General features: G+C 46.9%; 1 protein-coding gene across 5 annotated transcripts in view; it reads left to right on the forward strand.

Annotated features, from left to right (window-relative positions):
* The window catches only part of TTPAL (alpha tocopherol transfer protein like), a 38886-nt gene that overhangs the window by 14205 nt on the left and 4227 nt on the right, over positions 1-20454 (forward strand). For 3 of the 5 annotated variants that reach the window (XM_047744926.1, XM_047744928.1, XM_047744927.1), the window contains 3 exons: positions 13213-13672; positions 16021-16214; positions 18337-18447. In XM_047744926.1, coding sequence (XP_047600882.1) covers positions 13228-13672; positions 16021-16214; positions 18337-18447 — 750 coding nt within the window. In that variant the 5' untranslated portion in view covers positions 13213-13227. Of the gene's footprint in view, positions 1-9606; positions 9721-10231; positions 10344-13212; positions 13673-16020; positions 16215-18336; positions 18448-20454 lie in introns of those variants that run through there. The other 2 variants (XM_047744924.1, XM_047744925.1) reach the window with 2 other exon arrangements.

Consider the following 20454-nt stretch of genomic DNA (forward strand, 5'->3'; position numbering starts at 1 on the left):
GCTTTTATGCTGGCATTGCTGGGGCTGGGGATGTGGAATCTCCACCCCTCTTGGTCCCCTACTACTCCAGGCCCTGTTTTGGAAATGCTTCAGCCCAGCTGGGCTCTAGGGCCCCTGGGAACAGAGAGGACAGCCTGTACCTCCAAACAGTCATGCTGACTCAGATTTAAAAATCTATGTGTGACCAGAACAACACAGCTGTGCTCTCACCTCTTGTGGGAAGTTCACACAGCCAGCCCCACTCACATCTTTATCTCTAGCTCAGAGAAGTGGCAGCCCAATTCTGGGCCCTGACTCCAAGGCTTGTGAGAGAAAAGTCTGGCACAGAGAGTAATAGAAGCCTCTGGCTCCTTGAGGCACGCTAGGCCCATGGGTCACAAGCTTCGCATGATCCCCCAGTTGGGGTCAAGCATGTCTGGCGCTTGCCAAGCCCTTGACTTCTCCCAGCCCTCGTCTGGACACTTCTCAAGCCAAGTCAGGCTCTGGACGGCTGGTTGGGCAACCCGTGACCTCAGACTGGGTCAGATTCATCAGATGAGCATTTGTTTAAGAGTATGGAACATTTTGTTCTTTAGAATCCCAAGGGCCAAAGAGTACAAACCTTCCCCATCCACAATTACCATCCCCCACCGCCAACCGCCATTTACTTTGGGCAAGTTCCTTTGCCTCCCTGAGTCTGGTTTTCCCAACCATCAAATGCAAACTAGCCAGAACCTTCACCCACCAGGGCTGTTCTCGAGATTCAGGTAGTGTGAGTCTCAAGAGACGGCACCCACATCCACAGGCGCTTGGTAGGGGGACGTTATGCCTGCAAACATTCACTGGACACCAAATGAAAACCAGTGAGTTATATATGCTGTGCGTGTGAGTAGGGACTGTGGAGGCAGACTGCCTGGGTTCAAAACCAGGCTGCTTTACCGCCTTCTGTGTGGCTAAAGGTGACCTCTCCGACTCGGTTTTCTTCTCTGTAAAATGGGAGTAATAATAATAGAATTGTGAGGATGCTTAGATTAGATGTACTGGGAACGGTGCCCGGCACATAATAGTCACTTAATGAGTACTACCTGTTTTTGATTAATCCCACAAGTTAGTAATGTTAGCAATGGTGCTAAAATCCCACAGGCAAGGCTATTCGATAGGATTAACGGAAAAAAGGAAACATATTTATTGAGTACCTACTATGTACCAGAAGCTGGATATTCGAACATGTGTACATACACACACACATGCACTGTGAAGTAGGTAGTTCTGTTTTCATCTTTTAAAAACTTTGTATTATGGGAGTGCCTGGGTGGCTCAGTCATTAAGTGTCTCCCTTCAGCTCAGGTCATGATCCGAGGGTCCTGGGATTGAGCCCCACAACGGGCTCCCTGCTCTGCTGGGAGTCTGCTTCTCCCTCTCTCACTCCCCCTGCTTCTATTCCCTCTCTTGATGTCTCTCTCTCTCTTTCTGTCAAATTTTTAAAAACATATTTTAAAGGGGCACCTGGGTGGCTCAGTGGATTAAGCCTCTGCCTTTGGCTCAGGGTCCTGGGATCGAGCCCCGCATTGGGCTCTCTGCTCGGCGGGGAGCCTGCTTCCCCCTCTCCCACTCTGCCTACTTGTGATCTCTCTCTCTCTCTCTCTCTGTGTCAAATAAATAAATAAAATCTATAAAAATATATATATATATTTTTAAAACTTTATATTATAAAATAAATGACAGATATGGAAAATCATACAAATTAAATTTGTAGCATAGTGATTATTTGGGGGGCAAACATCCCAGTAACCACCACCCAGGTCAAGAAACAAAACTTTGCCAGTGACCCCTGGAGCCCCTCTATGTACCTCATCTCAATCATAGCCTCTCCCCACAAAAGTAATTCCTAGCCTGACTTCTATAGTAATTATTTCCTTGCTAATCATTTGAGTGTGTATCCCTAGACATTATAGTTCCATTTTGCCCATTAAAAAAAAAAAAACAACTTAATCTGTGTTTTAACCCACAGATTCCCCCCATATCTCTTTCTTTTCCTTGTAGTCTATCTGTTATGCTGTTTGACCCATAGCCTTTCTCAAAGTCTGGATTTTTGTCTACTACATCTTCACAGTCCAATTTAACATGGCCCTTGCCCTCCGCATTTCCTGTGTATTAGCAGCTGAGTCAGCCAGTTTCCATCCCTCTGGCATGATTATAGGTGGTTCTGTATTTTTTTTGTCAAGAAGCACATACACGCTAGAGTTTTCTGTTCTTTGATATTCGCTGCTATTGTGTACAACGGCTACACACACTAATTCATGGCAGGGTGCAAAACCGCAATATTGTATCATTTTGTTTTCCTGTATCATTTGTAATAAATTTTGTAAGATGTTTTTCTTCATCTATTACTTGGTCACCCAAGTAGTACAGTTCATATAAGAAAAGTGGAACAAATACTTGATTTTTCTGTTTTATTTACATAACTTTAAAGAATGTAATTTGTTTCTATACCATCTTCAGAAGGTGATCAGTTAGTGTTTTTTGCCGAAGATCACCATGAGCTTATTAAATTTTTGATGCATTTAACTCGATTGCAATTACAATCTTTGCTACAGCTGAAGTTGTAACAACATCAGGCTGGTATCCAAGTCCACTTGATAGCTCGGTGGCTTCCTTGTTAACTGGTATGACAAGATATCCCAGGCTCATCTTTTATATTTCCTGCCACACATCTAGAATCAGCAATTTCTCCAAAAGGTCCCTCTATTTTCTTAAGTAGAAAAAGGCATCACAAGACTATAAGATGACTATTATTATGTATGCTCACTGCTACTAGATTAGCCATTATTTCTAGGCCTTTTTAGTAATAGAATTAGGTCTTTTATATAAATATAGACATAGATTTTATATATTTATTAATATAGATTATAGAGTATATATATGTAAACCTCCCACATATATATCAGGGGATGCAAAATTTGAAAGGTTCGGAGCGCCTGGGTGGCTCAGTGGGTTAAAGCCTCTGCCTTTGGCTCAGGTCATGATCCCAGGGTCCTGGGATCAAGCCCTACATCGGGTTCTCTGCTCAGCAAGGAGCCTGCTTCCCCCTCTCTCTCTGCCTGCCTTTCTGCCTATTTGTGATCTCTGTCAAATAAATAAATAAAATCTTTAAAACTTTTTTGAAAGGTTCTACAATAACTGATTTGCCACTTTTTACATGCAACTATCTCAGAATAACAATGGGAAAATTGCTGCTACCAGCTAGAATACCAGAAATGGATACAAAACTGCTCACATCCACTGTGCCCCTTCCCCACCACTTTGGAGGACTGTGCTATAACCACACTGTTAGAGCATATAGGCACTTTAAACTTCGTTTTTCTTTTAACAATCATCTAGTGTTACTTTTCCAAGTAAATAAATACCGAGTGCTTACGACCAGTCCTGGAGGCAATGTCTCTCCAAACGTGTCATTGGGCTTCCACTCTCTCTTGGTAGACAACTCAGGAAGAGCTCATGGGAAAAATACTGAGTGTTTGCAAGGTAATAATGGGTCTTCATAGAAGGTCAGTTTTGCTGGATATAAATTCTTGGTTTGTACTTTCTTTGAGTATCTTACCTATATTATACCATTTCCTTCTGCCTTAAAGTATTGCTGTTGAAGTGCGCCTGGGTGGCTCAATGGGTTAAAGCCTCTGCCTTCAGCTCAGGTCATGATCCCAGGGTCCTGGGATCGAGCCCCGCATCGGGCTCTCTGCTCAGCAGGGAGCCTGCTTCCTCCTCTCTCTCTCTGCCTGCCTCTCTACCTACTTGTTTTGTTTGTTTGTTTGTTTGTTTGTTTTTTTAAGATTTTATTTATTTGACAGAGATCACAAGTAGGCAGAGAGGCAGGCAGAGAGAGAGGAGGAAGCAGGCTCCCTGCTGAGCAGAGAGCCCGATGCGGGGCTCGATCCCAGGACCCTGGGATCATGACCTGAGCTGAAGGCAGAGGCCCCAACCCACTGAGCCACCCAGGCACCCCTCTCTCTGCCTACTTGTGATCTCTGTCAAATAAATAAATAAAATCTTTTAAAAAAAGTATCGCTGTTGAAGATTCTGATGAGAATATCATTTTATTTCTTTTTTGCCTGCATGTCCGGGGGACCTAAATAATTTTTTCTTTCTCTTTAAAAACCAGTAATTTTATAAACGTGTGCCTTGGTATTGATTGTTCTGGGTCGATGATGTATTCCTTGCTTTGTTTTTGTTTTTTGCTGTTTCTTTGTCATATTTTTCCCTTCAGTGACTCCTCTTATTCCTAAGTTAGATTTTCATTTCCAAACTTCAGTATTTGTCCTTTTCCTTCAAATTCTTTTATGTCCTCATTTTACTTTAATTTTTAAAAATTGTCCCCCTTTCACTTTCTATTTAGCTCAACTATCTGTTGATTTTATTTTTCATTTGCTCTTATATTTTGTTTAGTTCACTTTTCACTTTAAAAATAATTTTTCCTTTATCTCTGGTTCTTTCATGAGTTGCCACCTAGTTTCTGAATTTCTGTAGTTTTGATTTATGTTGTTCTCTTTTTTCTTACATCATTTTGTTCATGTTTTTATCTTGCTTTACTCTCTCTCTTTTTTTTTTAAAATAAATGTCTTTCTGGTTGGCTTTCATTGTCTGTAGGGCTATTATTCTGCTCCTCCTTCTTTTCTCTCCTGCTCTCTCTCTCTCTCCTCTTCTTCCTCTTCCTCCTCCTCCGACTTCTTTAAGCCATCTTGCTTTCCCAGGATTTGACTTCAGTACTTTTCCGTTGCTCATTTTTTTTAAAAAAAGATTTTATTTATTTGTTTGACAGAGAGAGACACAGTGAGAAAGGGAACACAAGCAGAGGGAGTAGGAGAGGGAAGCAGTAGGCTTCCAGCCAAGTAGGGAGCCCCATGCAGGGCTCAATCCCAGGACCCTGGGATGAGCACCTGAACTAAAGGCAGATGCCTAACGACTGAGCCACCCAGGCACCCCTCCATTGCTCTTTTTTTTTTTTTAAGATTATTTATTTATTTATTTGACAGACATCAAAAGTAGGCAGAGAGGCAGGCAGAAAGAGAGGAGGAAGCAGGCTCCCCGCCAAGCAGAGAGCCCGATGCGGGCCCGATCCCAGAACCCTGGGATCACGACCCGAGCCAAAGGCAGAGGCTTTAACCCACTGAGCCACCCAGGCGCCCCTCCATTGCTCACTTTTACATGAAATTAGTTTTTCTGAACATTGAAGAGGAGGCTTGGTTAAGAAAACTTTTGTATTTTCATAGAGCTCCCCCTTCTGTTGTTTCTGCATATTGTTAACAAAAATCTGGCTTTACCTCTGAGGTTGCTGGCTCTGTTCTTCTCCCCAACTTTCATCCAGCTCAGTTATTTCCTTGACTTCTGCTTCCCTATCCTGCTCCATTGCAATCTCCTTCCCAGGAGTTTCTCAGCATGGGGCCTGTCCTAGAAGGAAGGTTTGGTGGTCTTTTCTGGAATTCACGGGCATTGAGCTCTGTCAGCCCTTAGGGCTCATGGCAGACCCCTTGCCCTTCCCCAGTTGGAGTTCGCAAAACCTTTCCCAGTTTTGGCTGCTGTTTTCAAGTGGCTGGGTCTTGCTTTCCCATGAATAGATGTTGCAGTTTGGGGACTCCAGTTCTTAGGTCTGTTAGATACCTTGCTGCTTCCCTGTTGTACCTCCTCCCAGAGGCGCTAGTGGCACTCAGGCCTCCTAGCTGTTGCTGATTTGTCCTCAGTCCTTTGTTCCTGGAGTTCCTGAATATACCTTGTCACCTAGTTCTGTTGCAAATGTGGGTATGGAATGTTGTTTCTGTTTTTATATGGGAAGTTGGGAGGATTTAAATCTGGGTTGGGTATCATTGCCATCATCTTATCAGAACTTGCCAGCTCCAATCATTTTACAGATGAGGAAACTGAGCCCCACGGTCAGTTTCTCAAAATCACACAGTGAATGACAGGGGGTGAATGTATGTGAGCGCACCTGCCATCCAGCATGGTACACAGAAGATGTTTAAAACAGACTACTTTTCCCCCTGTTTCCCTTACTCTTACTTCTTCCTTCCTGCTTCCACCAGCCAGTGTCCCTCCAGGATTCTGTTATTGACAATTAAATGTGATTATTAAGCGAAGAGTTCATGGCACTGCCCCCCCCAAAATGAAAGAAAGAAAAGAAAAGGTGTTGAATCAGTGGTAGCTGTTAGTAGAGCATCTGTAGCTGAAGAAACCAAGGTAAGTAATTGTTACGAGGTTCCCCAGATGACTCTTGTCTGTCTGACCAGAAGCCAGCTTTCTTTTTCTATACCAATGGTTCTCAGCTGGAGCAATTTTGTTCCCTAGCTCGTATTTGGCAATGTCTGAAGGCATTTTTGCTTCTCACCACTGTAAGTGTGGGGTGCTACCCTCAAAAAAGACTTGCACAGCCCCAAAGGTCAATAATGTTGTGGATGAGAAACTATGTCCTGTATCATGGTGCTACCCTAAACAACCCTTGCCTTAGAATCAATACTAAAACCGGTTCTAGCAGATCATCTGAAGTGAGAATTGCATGCTTTGAAAAAGAGATAGAGGGACACCTGGGGGCCTCAGTCAGTTGGGTGCCTGCCTTCGGCTCAGGTCATGATCTCAGGGTCCTGGGACTGAGCCCCACATTGGGCTCCATGCTCAGCAGGGAGTCTGTATCTCCCTCTTCCTCTGCCCCTCCCACCACTCATGCTCTGTCTCTTTCCCTCTCTGTCTCAAATTAATAAATACAAATCTTAAAAAAAAAAAAAGAGAGAGAGAGAGAGAGAGAGAGAACAGTGGTAGGTCAGGCATTTCTGGCATCCTGTAGCACATATCCAGTGGCCAGACTTCTTTCTTAGGAGACTGGGTGAACCTAGGAGGGCAGGGTGTGTGGAGCCCTCCAAACCAAGATGCAGGACAAGCTGCCCTCCCTCCAGTCACTTTTCTGCTCTCCATCAGGGCAGTCATCAGGAGTTAGCAGACGTCATGATCCAATGTACAAGACTCTGCACGTGCCATTCTACTGACTCCTTCTAAGGACTCCCTAGACGTGGGATACATACCCCCATTTTACCCACAAGGGAATAGAGCTTTCCAGGAGTAATTCCAAATGAGTTACTTCTGAGTGCAGAAAAGTAAAAGACAAGTTCAAATCCCAGCTCAGTTTTGGAGTCATCATGTGACCAAGGGCAATCTCTTCTCCTTCTCTGAGCCTGCTTCCCAACCTGTGAGGAACAAAGAGGAAAAGTAGCCTCTAAGGCCAAGTAAAATTTGGGGCTGTGCTGTCATACAGACGTATGACACCTTAGGCAAGTGACTATCCCTTTCTGGGTTTCAGTTTCCCCATCCAGTTCACAGGGTTGTAGTAATTGAAATCATACAAACAATTTAGCACAGTACCTAGTATCGGGTGTATATAATCTCTCAAAAAGCAATTCTCTGCGACTCTTCTAATCCTAAAATAACCTGGTGTCCTGATATGTAACCAGAAATAATGGCCCTCAATTGAGGATGGGGCAGAGACTTCTGGGACATCTCTGAATTGCCTTCCAACAAACCCTCCCCTGCCCTTGAGATAGGTTCTAGTCCTAGGTTCTTCTCCTCCTGCTGGCAGTATCTGGGATTGCAACCTGGACGTTCCACCAATGGGTCCTGGTCTGGGTGGAGGAGAGGAGTTTCTTCCAATGGCTAGGACACCATGTTTTGGAGAGGATCATCCCTCGCCCTTTGCCATGAGAGCTGCCATTTGTAAAAACACTTTCTGTTTTCTGTTTGCCTGGCAAAGAGCAAGGTTTTTCCCCCATGACTTATTTAATCAACCTTTTTGCCCGTAAGGAACTAGAGGCTTTAGAAATTTGAGTGACCTGGCTATGGTCACACAGTTGGACATAGGATTGCTGGATTGTGGTAGGTTGAATAATGGCACACAAAGATATCCTTGTCCTAATCTCTGGAGCCTGTTATTATCTTATCCTGTATGATAAAGGGAACTTTGAAGATGTGATTCACTTAAGGATCTTGAGACGGGAGATAATCCTAGATTATCTGGGCGGGTCCAGTGTAATCACAAGAGTCCTTATAAGAGGGAGGCAGGACACATTGTATCTATATCAATGATAATGTATTGCACACTTAAAAAATTGTTAACAGGGTAGATCTCATGTTAAGTGCTCCCACTACAAGAAAATTTTTAAAAAATTTAAAAGAGGAACTTGAGGTTCAAAGTCAGTAGTAAATGTTACAACAGAAGTAAGAGGCTGGAGTGACTTGAGAAATGAGCTATGAGCTGTGGAATGCAAGTGGCCTCTAGAAGCTAAAAAGGTAAAGAAATGGATTCCCCCCTTAAAGTCCCCAAAGAGACTGCATCCCTATTAACACCTTAATTTTAGACTTCTGACTCGCAGAACTGTAAAAGAATAAGTTTGTGTTGTTTCAAGGAACCACGTTTGTAGCAATTTGTTACAGCACAGATAGGGAACTAATACATAAATCTTGGGGGGGTAAAACCCCAAATAAACAAAACACAGCATGTCCAGTTAAACTTGAATTTCTGATAGATAATATATTTTTTAGTATATCCCAAAGGTTGCATGAAACATACTTACACTTAAAAAGAAATTGTTTATCTGAAATTCAAATTTAACTGAGTACTCTGTATTTTATCCTTGAAGTGGTGAAGCAGGAGTCAAAATTTACGACTCCTGGGCTCCGCTACTTTCCTCAACAGTCTGGGATCTGGCAAAAATTGCCATCTTCTTGTGGCCCTCATGGGTCAGTTCCCACCTCCCAGAGCTCCTCTTGCCTCTGGGGTCAGGAAAGGAAAGGATTGTTTAAGGTCATCTCTTGGATACACCTTCGGGCTCTCAGTTCTCCCAGGCCACAGAATTTCTCTCTAGAAATGGTTTCGAGTCTTTACTCTGCTTGAAAGAGCCACCCAGGAGTTTGGTCTCAAAGCCATAGTTGCATGAAATGTATGTTGGGGCGGGTGTCCGGCTGATGGCGCTGGAGTTTGATGAACTGGGGGTGGGGCAGGAACACTTTTTCAAGCTACCACTTTCTGAAGGGGACTTTCTGAGTCCCAAAGCAGGACACAAGTAATTATTCAATGGGGATTTCAAAGCAAGGATCATGTAACATATGAGGAAACTGAGGCCTGCAGTCACTGAGTTACAGACAGATGTCCGCTGGATTAGCATCTCCCCTTTTGCAGCAGCCAGTCCTGGTGGCACCTGCTGTGGGAAGAATCCTGGAACGCTAATCCCCCAAGGTCTAGGTCGGAAGCCCTTACACTTCACTGAGTGCCAATTTCCCTTCCATGAAATAGGGGGATTCCATAAATACGAGGATTTAATAAGACAGCGGATGTAAAACACTAGGTACATAGTAGTATGTTCTCGGAAACGGCAGCTTCTTTTCTTCTTTCTCTGGGCCTCATTTTCCCCAACTGTACCACCCAAAGCGGCTCGCGCTCCCCCTGACCCTCCCAACTAGACTCTCCGCAGGCCTGACTCCTCCAGCGCGCGGACTTGGCCGCTAGGTGGGGACAGAGGGCCAGCACTGCGGAGGAATATTGCACATGCGCACTCACGGGCGGCGCCTCGCCTTCCCACGCCCCACCGACGTCACTTCCGGCGCGAGGGGCCGGGCCGGCCGGGCGGGGAGTGCGGGTCGGGTCTGTGCGCGTTGCCGGACGAAGCTCCCGCAGCCAATATACCCGCGCTCCGCCCGGTAGCCCGGCCGGTGAGTGCCCGCGGGTCCTTCCGTGTGTCATGGGGGTCGGGGAGAGGGACCCCTGAGGGGGAGGCATAACCGGAAGTTAAGGGACTCAAGGAGAGAGACCCCAGGAAATGGGGACACCTGGGGAAGGGGTGACAGCCGGAAGTGGGGGGCCTCAGAAGGTTGTCAACGAGACATGGGGTCTCTGGGGCTCCAGGAGCGATGGCCTTCAGGCCTCTTGGTGGGGTGGGAAGGAAGGCGATGCTCACAACATGATGGGCTGCAGGTGAGGAAGATTCCAGGCTTCACCGTAACAAATGGTGTTTGCACCCATCCATACGCCCACCCATCATTTCATTCTCGAGACTGAGTCCTGCTCTGAGCCTGATACGACCGAGGCCCTGGAAATTAAACAGGAATCTCCAGGTGGAGGGTAGAGCTCAGAGTGGGGCTAGACACATCCTCGCTGTGCCTCTCTAGGTGTGTACCCTCCGGGCACATCACTTAACCTCCCGTCGTCCGCTAATATTTGCAGAGCACCGTCATGTGCCAGGCTAGGCCTCTAGACACTAGGCCTAGTGGACACGACAGTGGACACTGTACAGTGTGTCAGCACACTGTACTGGACACTACAGTCTGTCTCCGAGGTAAGCACTGCATTGGGATTACAGGCATCTGTTGGTGACTCGTGTGGAAACAGCCCAGGGTGGGTCCTGTGAACTGTGATGGTTGTTTCATTCCTCACTTAGCATTCCTCCGCCAAGCAAATACTTAATTCAGAATGAAATATATTTCACTCAGCAAATATTTATGGAGTGCAGACTATGTGTCTGACACTTTGTTAGAGGATGGGTTTAGGGTGATGAACAAGACAGATATAGATGGAGCCCACAAATTGCCTGTAGACAATTAAAACAGAAGGAGAGTGCTATGCCAAAGACCTCCTGGTGGGGAAGCTCCTACCCTGGCCCGGAGGTTGGAGAAGGCTTCCTGCTTCAGGTACCATCATCTCTTACCTAGGTTACTACAGTAGCTTCTGAATGGTCTCTTTACTTCTGTCCTTGTCCCTTTACAATCCATTTGCAAGACAGCCGAGCAATCCTTTAAAATAGAAATCAGATCATGTCACTCTACTCAGACGGGTCCCACCAAACTCCATAAAAGTCAGAGTTCTTACTTGCCCTCAAAACCCTATACCAGTGGGGCCCACGGATCTCTGTAAATTCATCTGCTAATATTCTCCACCTTGTTCATTAGGCTGTAGCCATAGTGGCCTCCTCTCTGTTCTTTGGAAAAAAAAAAAACAAAACAGGTGTGTTCCTGCCTCTGGCTTTGCCCTTGTTCTCCTCCCAGATGTCCTACTGGCTTGCTCCTTCATCTCCTTCATCTTTCCTCAAATGTCATTTGCATGAACAAATCATCCGTAACCATCCTATTTAAAATTGTAATCCCTATTCCCAGGTACCTCTAACCCTCCTCATGCTTTATTTCTCCCCATAGCACTTTCATCTGTTAGATTATACAGTTTAGCTTGCTTATGGTCTGTTTCTCCCACTAGAATCTAAGTTCAACAAAGGCACAATTTTTTGTTGTTGTTCACTGATGTGTCCTTGGTGCCAGGAAGAGGGCCTGATACATGGTAAGTACTCAGTATTTGTTGAATGCTTGAAGTGGCATCTAATTGGGACTTTAGGATGAATCAGTATTGGTCAGGTGAGGAACGGGAGGAAGAAGAAGCCAGCCAGAGGAAACAGGATGTGAGCAAGACAAGAAAACACAGCTTTGGGAGGAAATGAAAGCAGCTGGGTGGGGCTGGAGGTTAGAATTCGAGGAATGGAGTGGGCATTCCTAAGATTTGGGGGGAGGGACCTGGGCACTAGCTATGTGCAGAGGCTCCTGAGATGCGCTCAGTTCTCCTTGAGCTCGGAGATGGGGACCAGTGGTGTCTGTGGACAGGAGCTTGGGCTTTAGAACTGGACACCTGCTGCTACCTTATTCCTGGGATATCTAAAGCAGCTGTTTTGTTTTTGTTTTTTATTCAACAAATGTGTTCAGATATTCCAAGAAGCAGACACCAGGATCAGGGTGAGATCAGGCATGCAAGAAATCAATTGGAGGAAGCACCTGTGAAGCAGAAAAGGGAGGCGAGCTGCAGAAGTTGCAGGGAGAGCTTCAGACAATGACAGAAGTCCAGCCCCCCGGGAAGGAGGTTTGGACAGGGAGTCATGGACCGCCAGGCAGTTCCACAGAAGGTTCAGGCTGAGCCTCAATGCAAAGTTAGAGGAGGCCCACACTTCACTCAGTCACTGGGAACAGTGTGTGGAAAGTGGCATCTGCTGGATGAAGGATGCAGAGGGACAGCAGCTGGGGCCATCCCTCAGTAATGCTCCAGGGAGAGCCAGTCAGCCCAGTTTCACAGCCATCATGATAAGTCACGTGTGTGTGGTCAAAAAAAGTCAAACAGTACAGGAAAAAGTCTCTCTCCCTCAAGTGTCCTGTGGTCCAGTACTCTTCCCTAGAGGAACCCACTGGGAACAGTTTTTTTGGTATTTCCTTACAGAAATTTTAGGTGCACTCAGCATATAGATACATATTTTAAAAATATGAGATGATCTTATGCACCCTGTTCTGCAACTTGCTTTCTTTTCCTTAATGTGTCAGTTCATAAAAACCTGCCTAATTCCTTTCCATGAGTGATAGTATCCCATTCTTGGGATGATATTATATAACCAGTCTCCAGCTGGTGTGCAGTTAAAGTATTTCCCGTCTTGTCCCCTTATAATCAGTACTTGCAGTGATCCTCCTTGTGTGTATTTTGCGCACACACACACACACACACACACACACACGGAAGTATATGTCCCTGAAGCAGGATGCTGAGCCAAAGGGTGTGTGGTTTTACATTTTTTTTTTTTTTTTAGATTTTATTTTATTTATTTATTTGACAGAGAGATCACAAGCAGGCAGAGAGGCAGGCAGAGAGAGGAGGAAGCAGGCTCCCTGCTGAGCAGAGAGCCCAATGCGGGGCTCGATCCCAGGACTCTGAGATCATGACCTGAGCCGAAGGCAGCGGCTTAACCCACTGAGCCACCCAGGCGCCCCTACATTTTGATAGAGATAGACGAACTGCTCTCTGACTAGGCTAGGCCAGTCTGTTCTCTGACCCACAGCAAGCATCTCAGCGCCCATTTTGCATTCTCGCCAATCTGACTTTGAGAGTTTTAGTTCACATTTCTCGAATTACGCGTAGGTCGAGCAACCATCCATACATCTGGAAGCAAGGCCGTGGCTTTGGGTGGCAAGTGTGTGTCTCCCGCTGCAGCTGCCTGGGGGCCTCGGTGGAGATCCTCCCTCTGTTCAGTCTGGGGTGGGACCTGGGCACAGGGTTCTGAGCCACTTCATTCCAGCTGAGCACCCCCACTCTGACTGAAGTGCCCCCCCCACCCCACATGGGGCTGCCCTGAAGTGAGTGGCTCCGGGCTTTGTTCGCTTGGCTCAGGGTTTGTGTTTTGGCAGGGATCCTGGTAGCTAATGTCAGAAGAAAGTGACTCTCTGCGAACCAGCCCCTCTGCGGCCTCGCTCTCAGAAAATGAGCTGCCACCACCAGCCGAGCCTCCCGGCTACGTGTGCTCACTGACGGAGGACCTGGTGACCAAAGCCAGGGAGGAGCTGCAGGAGAAGCCGGAATGGAGACTTCGAGACGTGCAGGCCCTCCGTGACATGGTGCGGAAGGAGTGCCCGAACCTGAGCACCTCCCTGGACGACGCCTTCCTGCTGCGCTTCCTCCGGGCCCGCAAGTTCGATTACGACCGAGCCCTGCAGCTCCTGGTCAGTTACCACAGCTGCAGGAGAAGCTGGCCTGAGGTCTTCAACAACCTGAAGCCCTCGGCCTTAAAGGATGTCCTCGCTTCGGGATTCCTCACCGTGCTGCCCCACACCGACCCCCGGGGCTGCCACATCCTGTGCATGCGCCCAGGTACTCCCCGAGACGGTGGGCAGGGGCCCGCGTGCCCTGCTCTGTGGGATGCATGTGCCCCACACCCTCTCTCCCATGCCTTGTCTTCTTTGCCTTCTCCCTGGTTTGCTCAAAGCTCTTTTGATGACAGGTGACAAAAAGCTACTCAACCCGGCTTAGGAAGAAAGGAAGGAATTAGTCTGATGAAACAGGAGCCTCCCGCAGAACCAGCGAGCCAAAAGCATAGCTGCTTTCCCAGGGCCCTGGGCCCCAGAACCAGAATCCAGTTCGTTCCCCGATCAGGAACTAAGCTAGCCATTCTCCCTGTCTCTGCCTCTGTCCATCTGTGTACCCCTCTGGGCCACACATTTCTGCTGTGCCATGCATATCTTCTTGGCTCTTCTGTAGACTGGCTTTTGCTGCCTCCGTGCCCCTGGCGAGGTCTCCTACCCCTTAGTGCCCAGACTTCCTGGGCCACCCAGTTAAGTTCCTCCATGGAAATTCCGAATTTCTAGCATGGAGAATGTAGTGGGCTGAGAAAGCAGCCCTGATCATAGGGTACAAACAGGCCTGCCCCGCGTCCCTCCCTTGTGAGTAGGTGAGGCAGGCATCAGTGGGGGCTGGGCGGGCGATGGGAGGAGTGTCTGACCATCTGCCACATGCCTCTTCCACCTTTCCCTCCTTTCCTCTCCCGCCATTCCTCTACTTTGTTGAGCCATTGATTCACTCCAGATTCACTTTTTGGTCTCAGTACTTACTGATGGTAATCAGGACGTCTTCCATTTCTCTGGCAGTAGTTTTAATTAGGGGGGCCAAATGTGCTATCAACTCGGGAGTGAAGGGGCATTGTCCACTGATCCCCACCCCCACAGCCTTATCATTCTCTGTCAGACCGGAGCAGAGACAAAATCTGAAAGTAAGATTGCAGTGTTCTCCCAACCAAAGCCAGGAGCAGGAGAACATGCCTGCCGGGAGCCCTCTTCTGCTCACGCGTACCTAGTCTTGGAAGGACGCCTAACAGGGAGTGGAGACCTCCTTGTGCTGTCCTCTCTTAAAGCCACATCACTTCGGTCTTTTACCAAGCCCTTTTTGGAAACCAGACCATCCTCTTGAGCCTTTGCTATGTACCAGGCACAGTGTTAGCTGCTTAACCTGCTGTTTTTACCTTTCCAAAATTAGGGTGGTTTATTTTAAAACAAGCAGCACAGTGGCGATTTTAGGGCAGCAGCAGACCTAGGAACCAGTCAGCAGGTTTTTCCCACTACTCCTCTGTACTCAACTCATAAGGATATTACAAAACAGATTAGCACACTGGTTTCACCTCTTGGCTTATGTGTTTTCAACACTTGCGCTTGCGCGATTTCAACCCTTTGCTCGTGAGATGAATTTTACCCCCATGTGTCTGGAACAGAGCTAGACCCTCCCCACCAATGCAACTCTTCAGGGGGAGGCACGCTGAGGAGGTTTTGTTCTCAACTGGGTATTAGCTTGGCCTCTTTGGGGACATACGTTCTTGAGAAGGATGACCTCCGGTTACGCAGAAGCAGGTGTAGTTGGCGGCAACATCCAACAGCGAGCTGGCACAGCTTTCCGACAAACACTTTGTTCATAGGAATTTTGCACATATTACATATCCCTGTGGTGGCGGCAGTCATGTGGCGTTTCATCTTCCTAAGGGAAGGACACACAGGTGCTGGTGGGATTTTCTTGAGAACAGCGGTTTAACAGTCAAAAGTTGTCGTTTCTTCCCAGAGAAAGGAAGGATTCCTTAGATATACAGGGAATACTAAGGGAGCATCTTCTGCGGTCGCAGAATTGAGTCCCCTTTGGCTGTTTCATCAGGCTGGGGTCACGCACTGTAGCCAGGAGGATGTAAGACCCGCATTGACCATGTCCACCTCTGCCGCCAGGAGGGAGGTCACTGGTACCCAAACCGCAAGGCTAGCGTGGGAAGAAGTGGCTCAGGGCAGTGGTTTGAAAATCTGGGCGCACCTCTGTTGGCAGATAGCACAGATGACCGTTAAGGTTAGTATTACGATCCCATCCTACTTCGGGAGACGGGGGCTCAGCGTGAGGAAGCAGCTCACGCAGCTGGTAAGATTCAAACCCCGGGGTGTGTCTGACTTCAGAGCCCCGGCTTTTAACTTCAGCGCTCAGTTGCATTTCCATTTCAGAACATGCTGCTGCCTTTGGAATTAACACCAGCTGCAGCTAAGGTGTCCCATTTACTAACCTGAAGAGAGTCATGCTGGTAGAGTATCTTTCTTTCCATTTTTAAACAAGAGTTCTAGCAAGGAGATAAATCTTGGCCTGTGATGACTTGTTCGTATTCGTCTCTGTGACATTCTGTCCATTTCTTACGGCCTCAGACAGATGGATACCGAGCAACTACCCAATTACTGAAAACATCCGAGCTATATACTTGACGTTAGAAAAACTCATTCAGTCTGAAGAAACCCAAGTGAATGGAATCGTGATTCTTGCGGACTACAAAGGAGTGAGCTTATCAAAAGCATCTCACTTTGGCCCTTTTATAGCCAAAAAGGTCATTGGCATCCTTCAGGTACGCCCTTGTTTGTTGTGAACCTATTCCGTGGCAGTTTGGGCTTTTTCCCAGGGGACCCTGTCTGTTCACCGCTGGTCCCACACAATACACAAACCCCACTTCCCCTACAGTCTAAAAGATTCAAAAACATTATGGGAAGGAATGTACATGTCCCATTTAACTGCTCACTCTCGTCAGATTCTCCAGTAGTTTCTGAGGTCCCTTTAGTCTGGGCAAGATCAGCTTTAGGGCAAGAGCCCTAAGCCAGAGAAAAGCTTTAGGTATGTTTTTTCTTTCTCCCTCCCTTCCCACCTCCCTCCCCCTCCTCCCCCTCTCCCCACTCCCTCCTTCTCTTTCTTTCCCTTCTTCAGAAGACAGAGGAGCAATTCTAACAAAAGAAACTGAGAATTTGTGTTTCTGTCTGATGTGCTAGACCCTGCTCTGCCCTCTGGGACCTGGGGACAGGGAGCCTGTTGGACTGTTTTGGACAGATGCTTTAACATCTTGTGTGTTATGTGTGGTTTTTTGTTTTTATGTTGAGAGAGAGTATGCGCCGGCGCACGTGTGTATGGGGGCGGGGGCAGAGGGTGAGAAAGAATCTTTGCAGACTCCACTCTCCACCCCCAACACCCCTCACACCCCCCACCCCCGGTGCAGAGCCTGAGGCGGGGCTCGATCTCAGCCCCGATCCATGACTCTGAGATCACGACCTGAGCCGACATCAAGAGTTGGCTGCTGGAGTGCCTGGGTGGCTCAGTGGGTTAAAACCTCTGCTTTCGGCTCAGGTCATGGTCTCGGGGGTCCTGGTATCAAGCCCGGCATCGGGCTCTCCGCTCAGCAGGGAGCCTGCTTCCTCCTCTCTCTCTCTCTCTGCCTGCCTCTCTGCCTACTTGTGATCTCTCTGTCAAATAAATAAAATCTTTGGGGGGGAAAAAAAGAGTTGGATGCTCAACCAACTCAGCCCCCATGCACCCTATGTTTTAGAACTTAAGTGTAGGGTAACCCTTCTCAGGTCCCCTTCCTCTTCGGGAGCTTTGTGCTATCACTTTGCTATTGCTCAATAAACCTTGCTTTACTGCCCACGAAAAAAAGTGTGGGGAACCAGAAAGTTCCTCCCCTATCTGCACAATGTTCAATGGTTTGCAAAGTGCTCCTACAATCATTATAACTCATTCGGTCCTACAGGGACTCCTCTGAGATAGACAAGGCAAAAATTACTTTTTCTTTTCAGTACATGTGCTGCTGAAGCGAGCACGAATTACTTTTTCTTTTTGATGGATAGGGACAGAGCCCTCGCAGGGGTAGCCTGGCCTGAGTCTTACGGCTCTAACGGTTTGGCTCTTTGTTCCCTCTGACTGGCCCGTGGATGCTCTCTCTTGTGAGCTGTGGGGCACCAGCGATAAAACAGTTTCCTCTGTGAATCCCACAATGCATGTGAGCGCCTACTAGGTGCCAGGCTGATTATTTAAACATCAGTGTCCCATTTGGTCATTATCAGAAATGTGGAGCCAATACTCTGGCTTCCCTTAGCTTCTGTTCTTTTGATGCCCTGTAGATTCAAGTATCAGGATAAGGAGTTTGGATCAGTGTTTTCTAGTCTCCTAAGGTGATCTGGGGGGAGAAAGTTCCAGGGTTAAATAAATTTGGGAAATGTAGTTTAGCATGTCCCTTTCGTGAGAACACATTTGCACACGACAGTCCTGCAGCTCAGGAAAGCCGTGTGACTACATAGTGTGCTATTCTCAAACTTACCTACCTACCATGGAACCTTTTTTTGCATCACACCTAGTACCGTCCTAAGAAATACCCTTTGATAACACCAATCCTGAAGGTCTGATGTTTGCCAGATCCAGCTACACAGACTCTGTTTTTTGTCCTATTTTGTTTTTTGTTTTGTTCTGTTTGCCACAAGAGGAGCAGCCCTCCATTTGTTGGCCTAAGACTAGGCCCTAAGACAGACCATCTCTCTGAGGCTTATCTTCCTGGTTAGCCCCCACTTAAGCTGGCTTTGAGGAGGCCATGAGAATCAGACCAATCAGACTGATTTGGGGGCCTAAAGAAGATTTAAAGGAGGGAGGCAGGCTGTGGATTGTCTGTGGATGCCCCACATGTTCTAACATCTCCTTCCCTTCCCCCACAGGATGGCTTCCCCATTCGGATAAAAGCAGTCCATGTAGTGAATGAACCTCGAATATTTAAAGGCATTTTTGCCATCATAAAACCATTTCTGAAGGAGAAAATAGCAAACAGAGTAAGTGATGATTTTATTGACCTGATACTTTTTTTTTTTTGGCTCCCTTATTTATGACATCAATGAACTTCTCTTAGTTTATTATTTTTGCCATGGGATGATTAATTTGGAAAGTACGGAGTTACAGATAAAATAAATGAGCAATCCTTTCTGTGAAAAGAAGATAAAATTAATAGGATATAATATTTGACAGAGGAGAGAGCAGAGTGGGCAGCTCTCCTGAGAGTTAAATGCTGTGTAGTCATTTAGACTCGTTATTGAATATCCTGACCTGGGAACTGTGAACCAACATTGTATTTCTTACGTAAGAGGACAGGGAGAAGGGTAGTGTTGGGCAGGTAGTTAAAAAGTTATGGTGATGTCTTACAACAGCTCCTTGGGGTTTAAAAATGCTATTTTAAGCCCTTCTGTTTACCAAATTTGTTGTCTTGCTGTATCAAGTTTGTGGAATAATTCCTGGTTTATGAGATAGGTGAGTTTTAGCTTACCTGTTATTAAGAAAGGAGAGATGGCACATTGAAAGATGGTCTTCCTCTCTGACCTAAAAGAGCCATTTCTCACCCTTTGCTAGTACTGTGATTGCATGTGATGTCTGGTTTTTTTCCTCTTCTTCCCAAGGCCTAGGAACATTGTGGTCCCTCTAAAGACTGGGTTTTAAATTTTGTACTTTTTTTTTTTTTTTTCCCCAAAGGATAAACAGAGAGAATCTCAAGGTTACAAGGGAAGGACTTTAAAACAGAGACAGGGGGCACCTGGCTGGCTCAGTCGGTGGAATGTGCCACTCTTGATCTCAGGGTTGAAGTTTGAGCCCCATGTTCAGTATAGAGATTACTTAAAAAGAAAATCTTTACAAATATAAAGTAAAATCCAGATTCTAGGCCCTTTCCCTGAAGATTTTGACTCCAGTTCAGGGGTGGAGCCTAGGAGTCTGTGCTTTTAAAATCTTCTTAGGTGATTCTGATACATAGCCAGGGTTGAGAATAATTTAGTGGCGTCCCTGTCTGGGTTTGAACCTATCTCAGTACCTGGAGATCCTGTTTGGAACCTGCTTTTAAAGCCAAAGCAGCCTTTGGAACAGGCCTTTTATATCTATGAAATGACCTTATTTGTGGTCCATAATCTTGTTCATTTCGTCCTTCATATGTTCATTCATTCATTCAAAAATATCTCTTGATCAACTACTATAGTATACAAGAATGTTCTAGATGAATAATACAGACTAAAGTCTCTGCCTCCAGGGGATCTTACGTGCTAGAGAGAGAGAGACATGGCCAGCGGATGTATATTATCTAGAATTAAGATGTGATTAAGTGCTGTGGAGAAAAATGAAGCAGAGAAAGGAGCCAGTATAGAACAGGGGCAAGGGGTTGTAGCATTCAGTAGGGGGGTTAGGGATGGCGTCAGTGAGAAGCTGGCCTTTGAGCAAAGACTTGGCAGAGGTGAGGGAGGGTGCTGACAGATCTCAGACGACCAGCAGCGACGCTGTCCTGAGGCGGGAGCACATTGGGCTTGGGAGCAGCAGCAGAGGGAAGGGAGAGGGGACAGAGGGGCAGCAGAGGAGCCACAGGGGTCAGACTGCGACAGGCCCTTCCTGTAGGCCAGTGTGCAGGCTTCAGCCTCTCATGTGAGGTGGGAAGCACTGGCAGGCCCCACAGAAAGGACTGGCATGATCTGACCAGCGCCAAGAAGAGCAGAGACTGCAGAGCAGGCTTCAAGTAGGGAGACCAGGCAGAGGTCGTCATGGGAATCCAGAGGAGAGGTGGGGGTGGCAGGGTTCCACGAGGCGGGCCACAGAGTGGCCTGGATCCTGGAAACATTTTGAAGGAGCAGCCAACATAGCATGGCATATATGGAAGGGAATTATGGATCCTCAAGCTTTTTGAGGAACTGGAAGGGTCCGGTTGCCATCAGCTGTTCCTTTATTCATTCAACAGATGCTTGAGCACCTACCTGGCCCGCAGGTGACTGACTAACCTGAGGACACATGTGTTTCCGTTTCCTCTTTAG

The sequence above is a fragment of the Lutra lutra genome, chromosome 9 (genome assembly GCF_902655055.1).
Source record: "Lutra lutra chromosome 9, mLutLut1.2, whole genome shotgun sequence".
Taxonomy (NCBI): domain Eukaryota; kingdom Metazoa; phylum Chordata; class Mammalia; order Carnivora; family Mustelidae; genus Lutra; species Lutra lutra.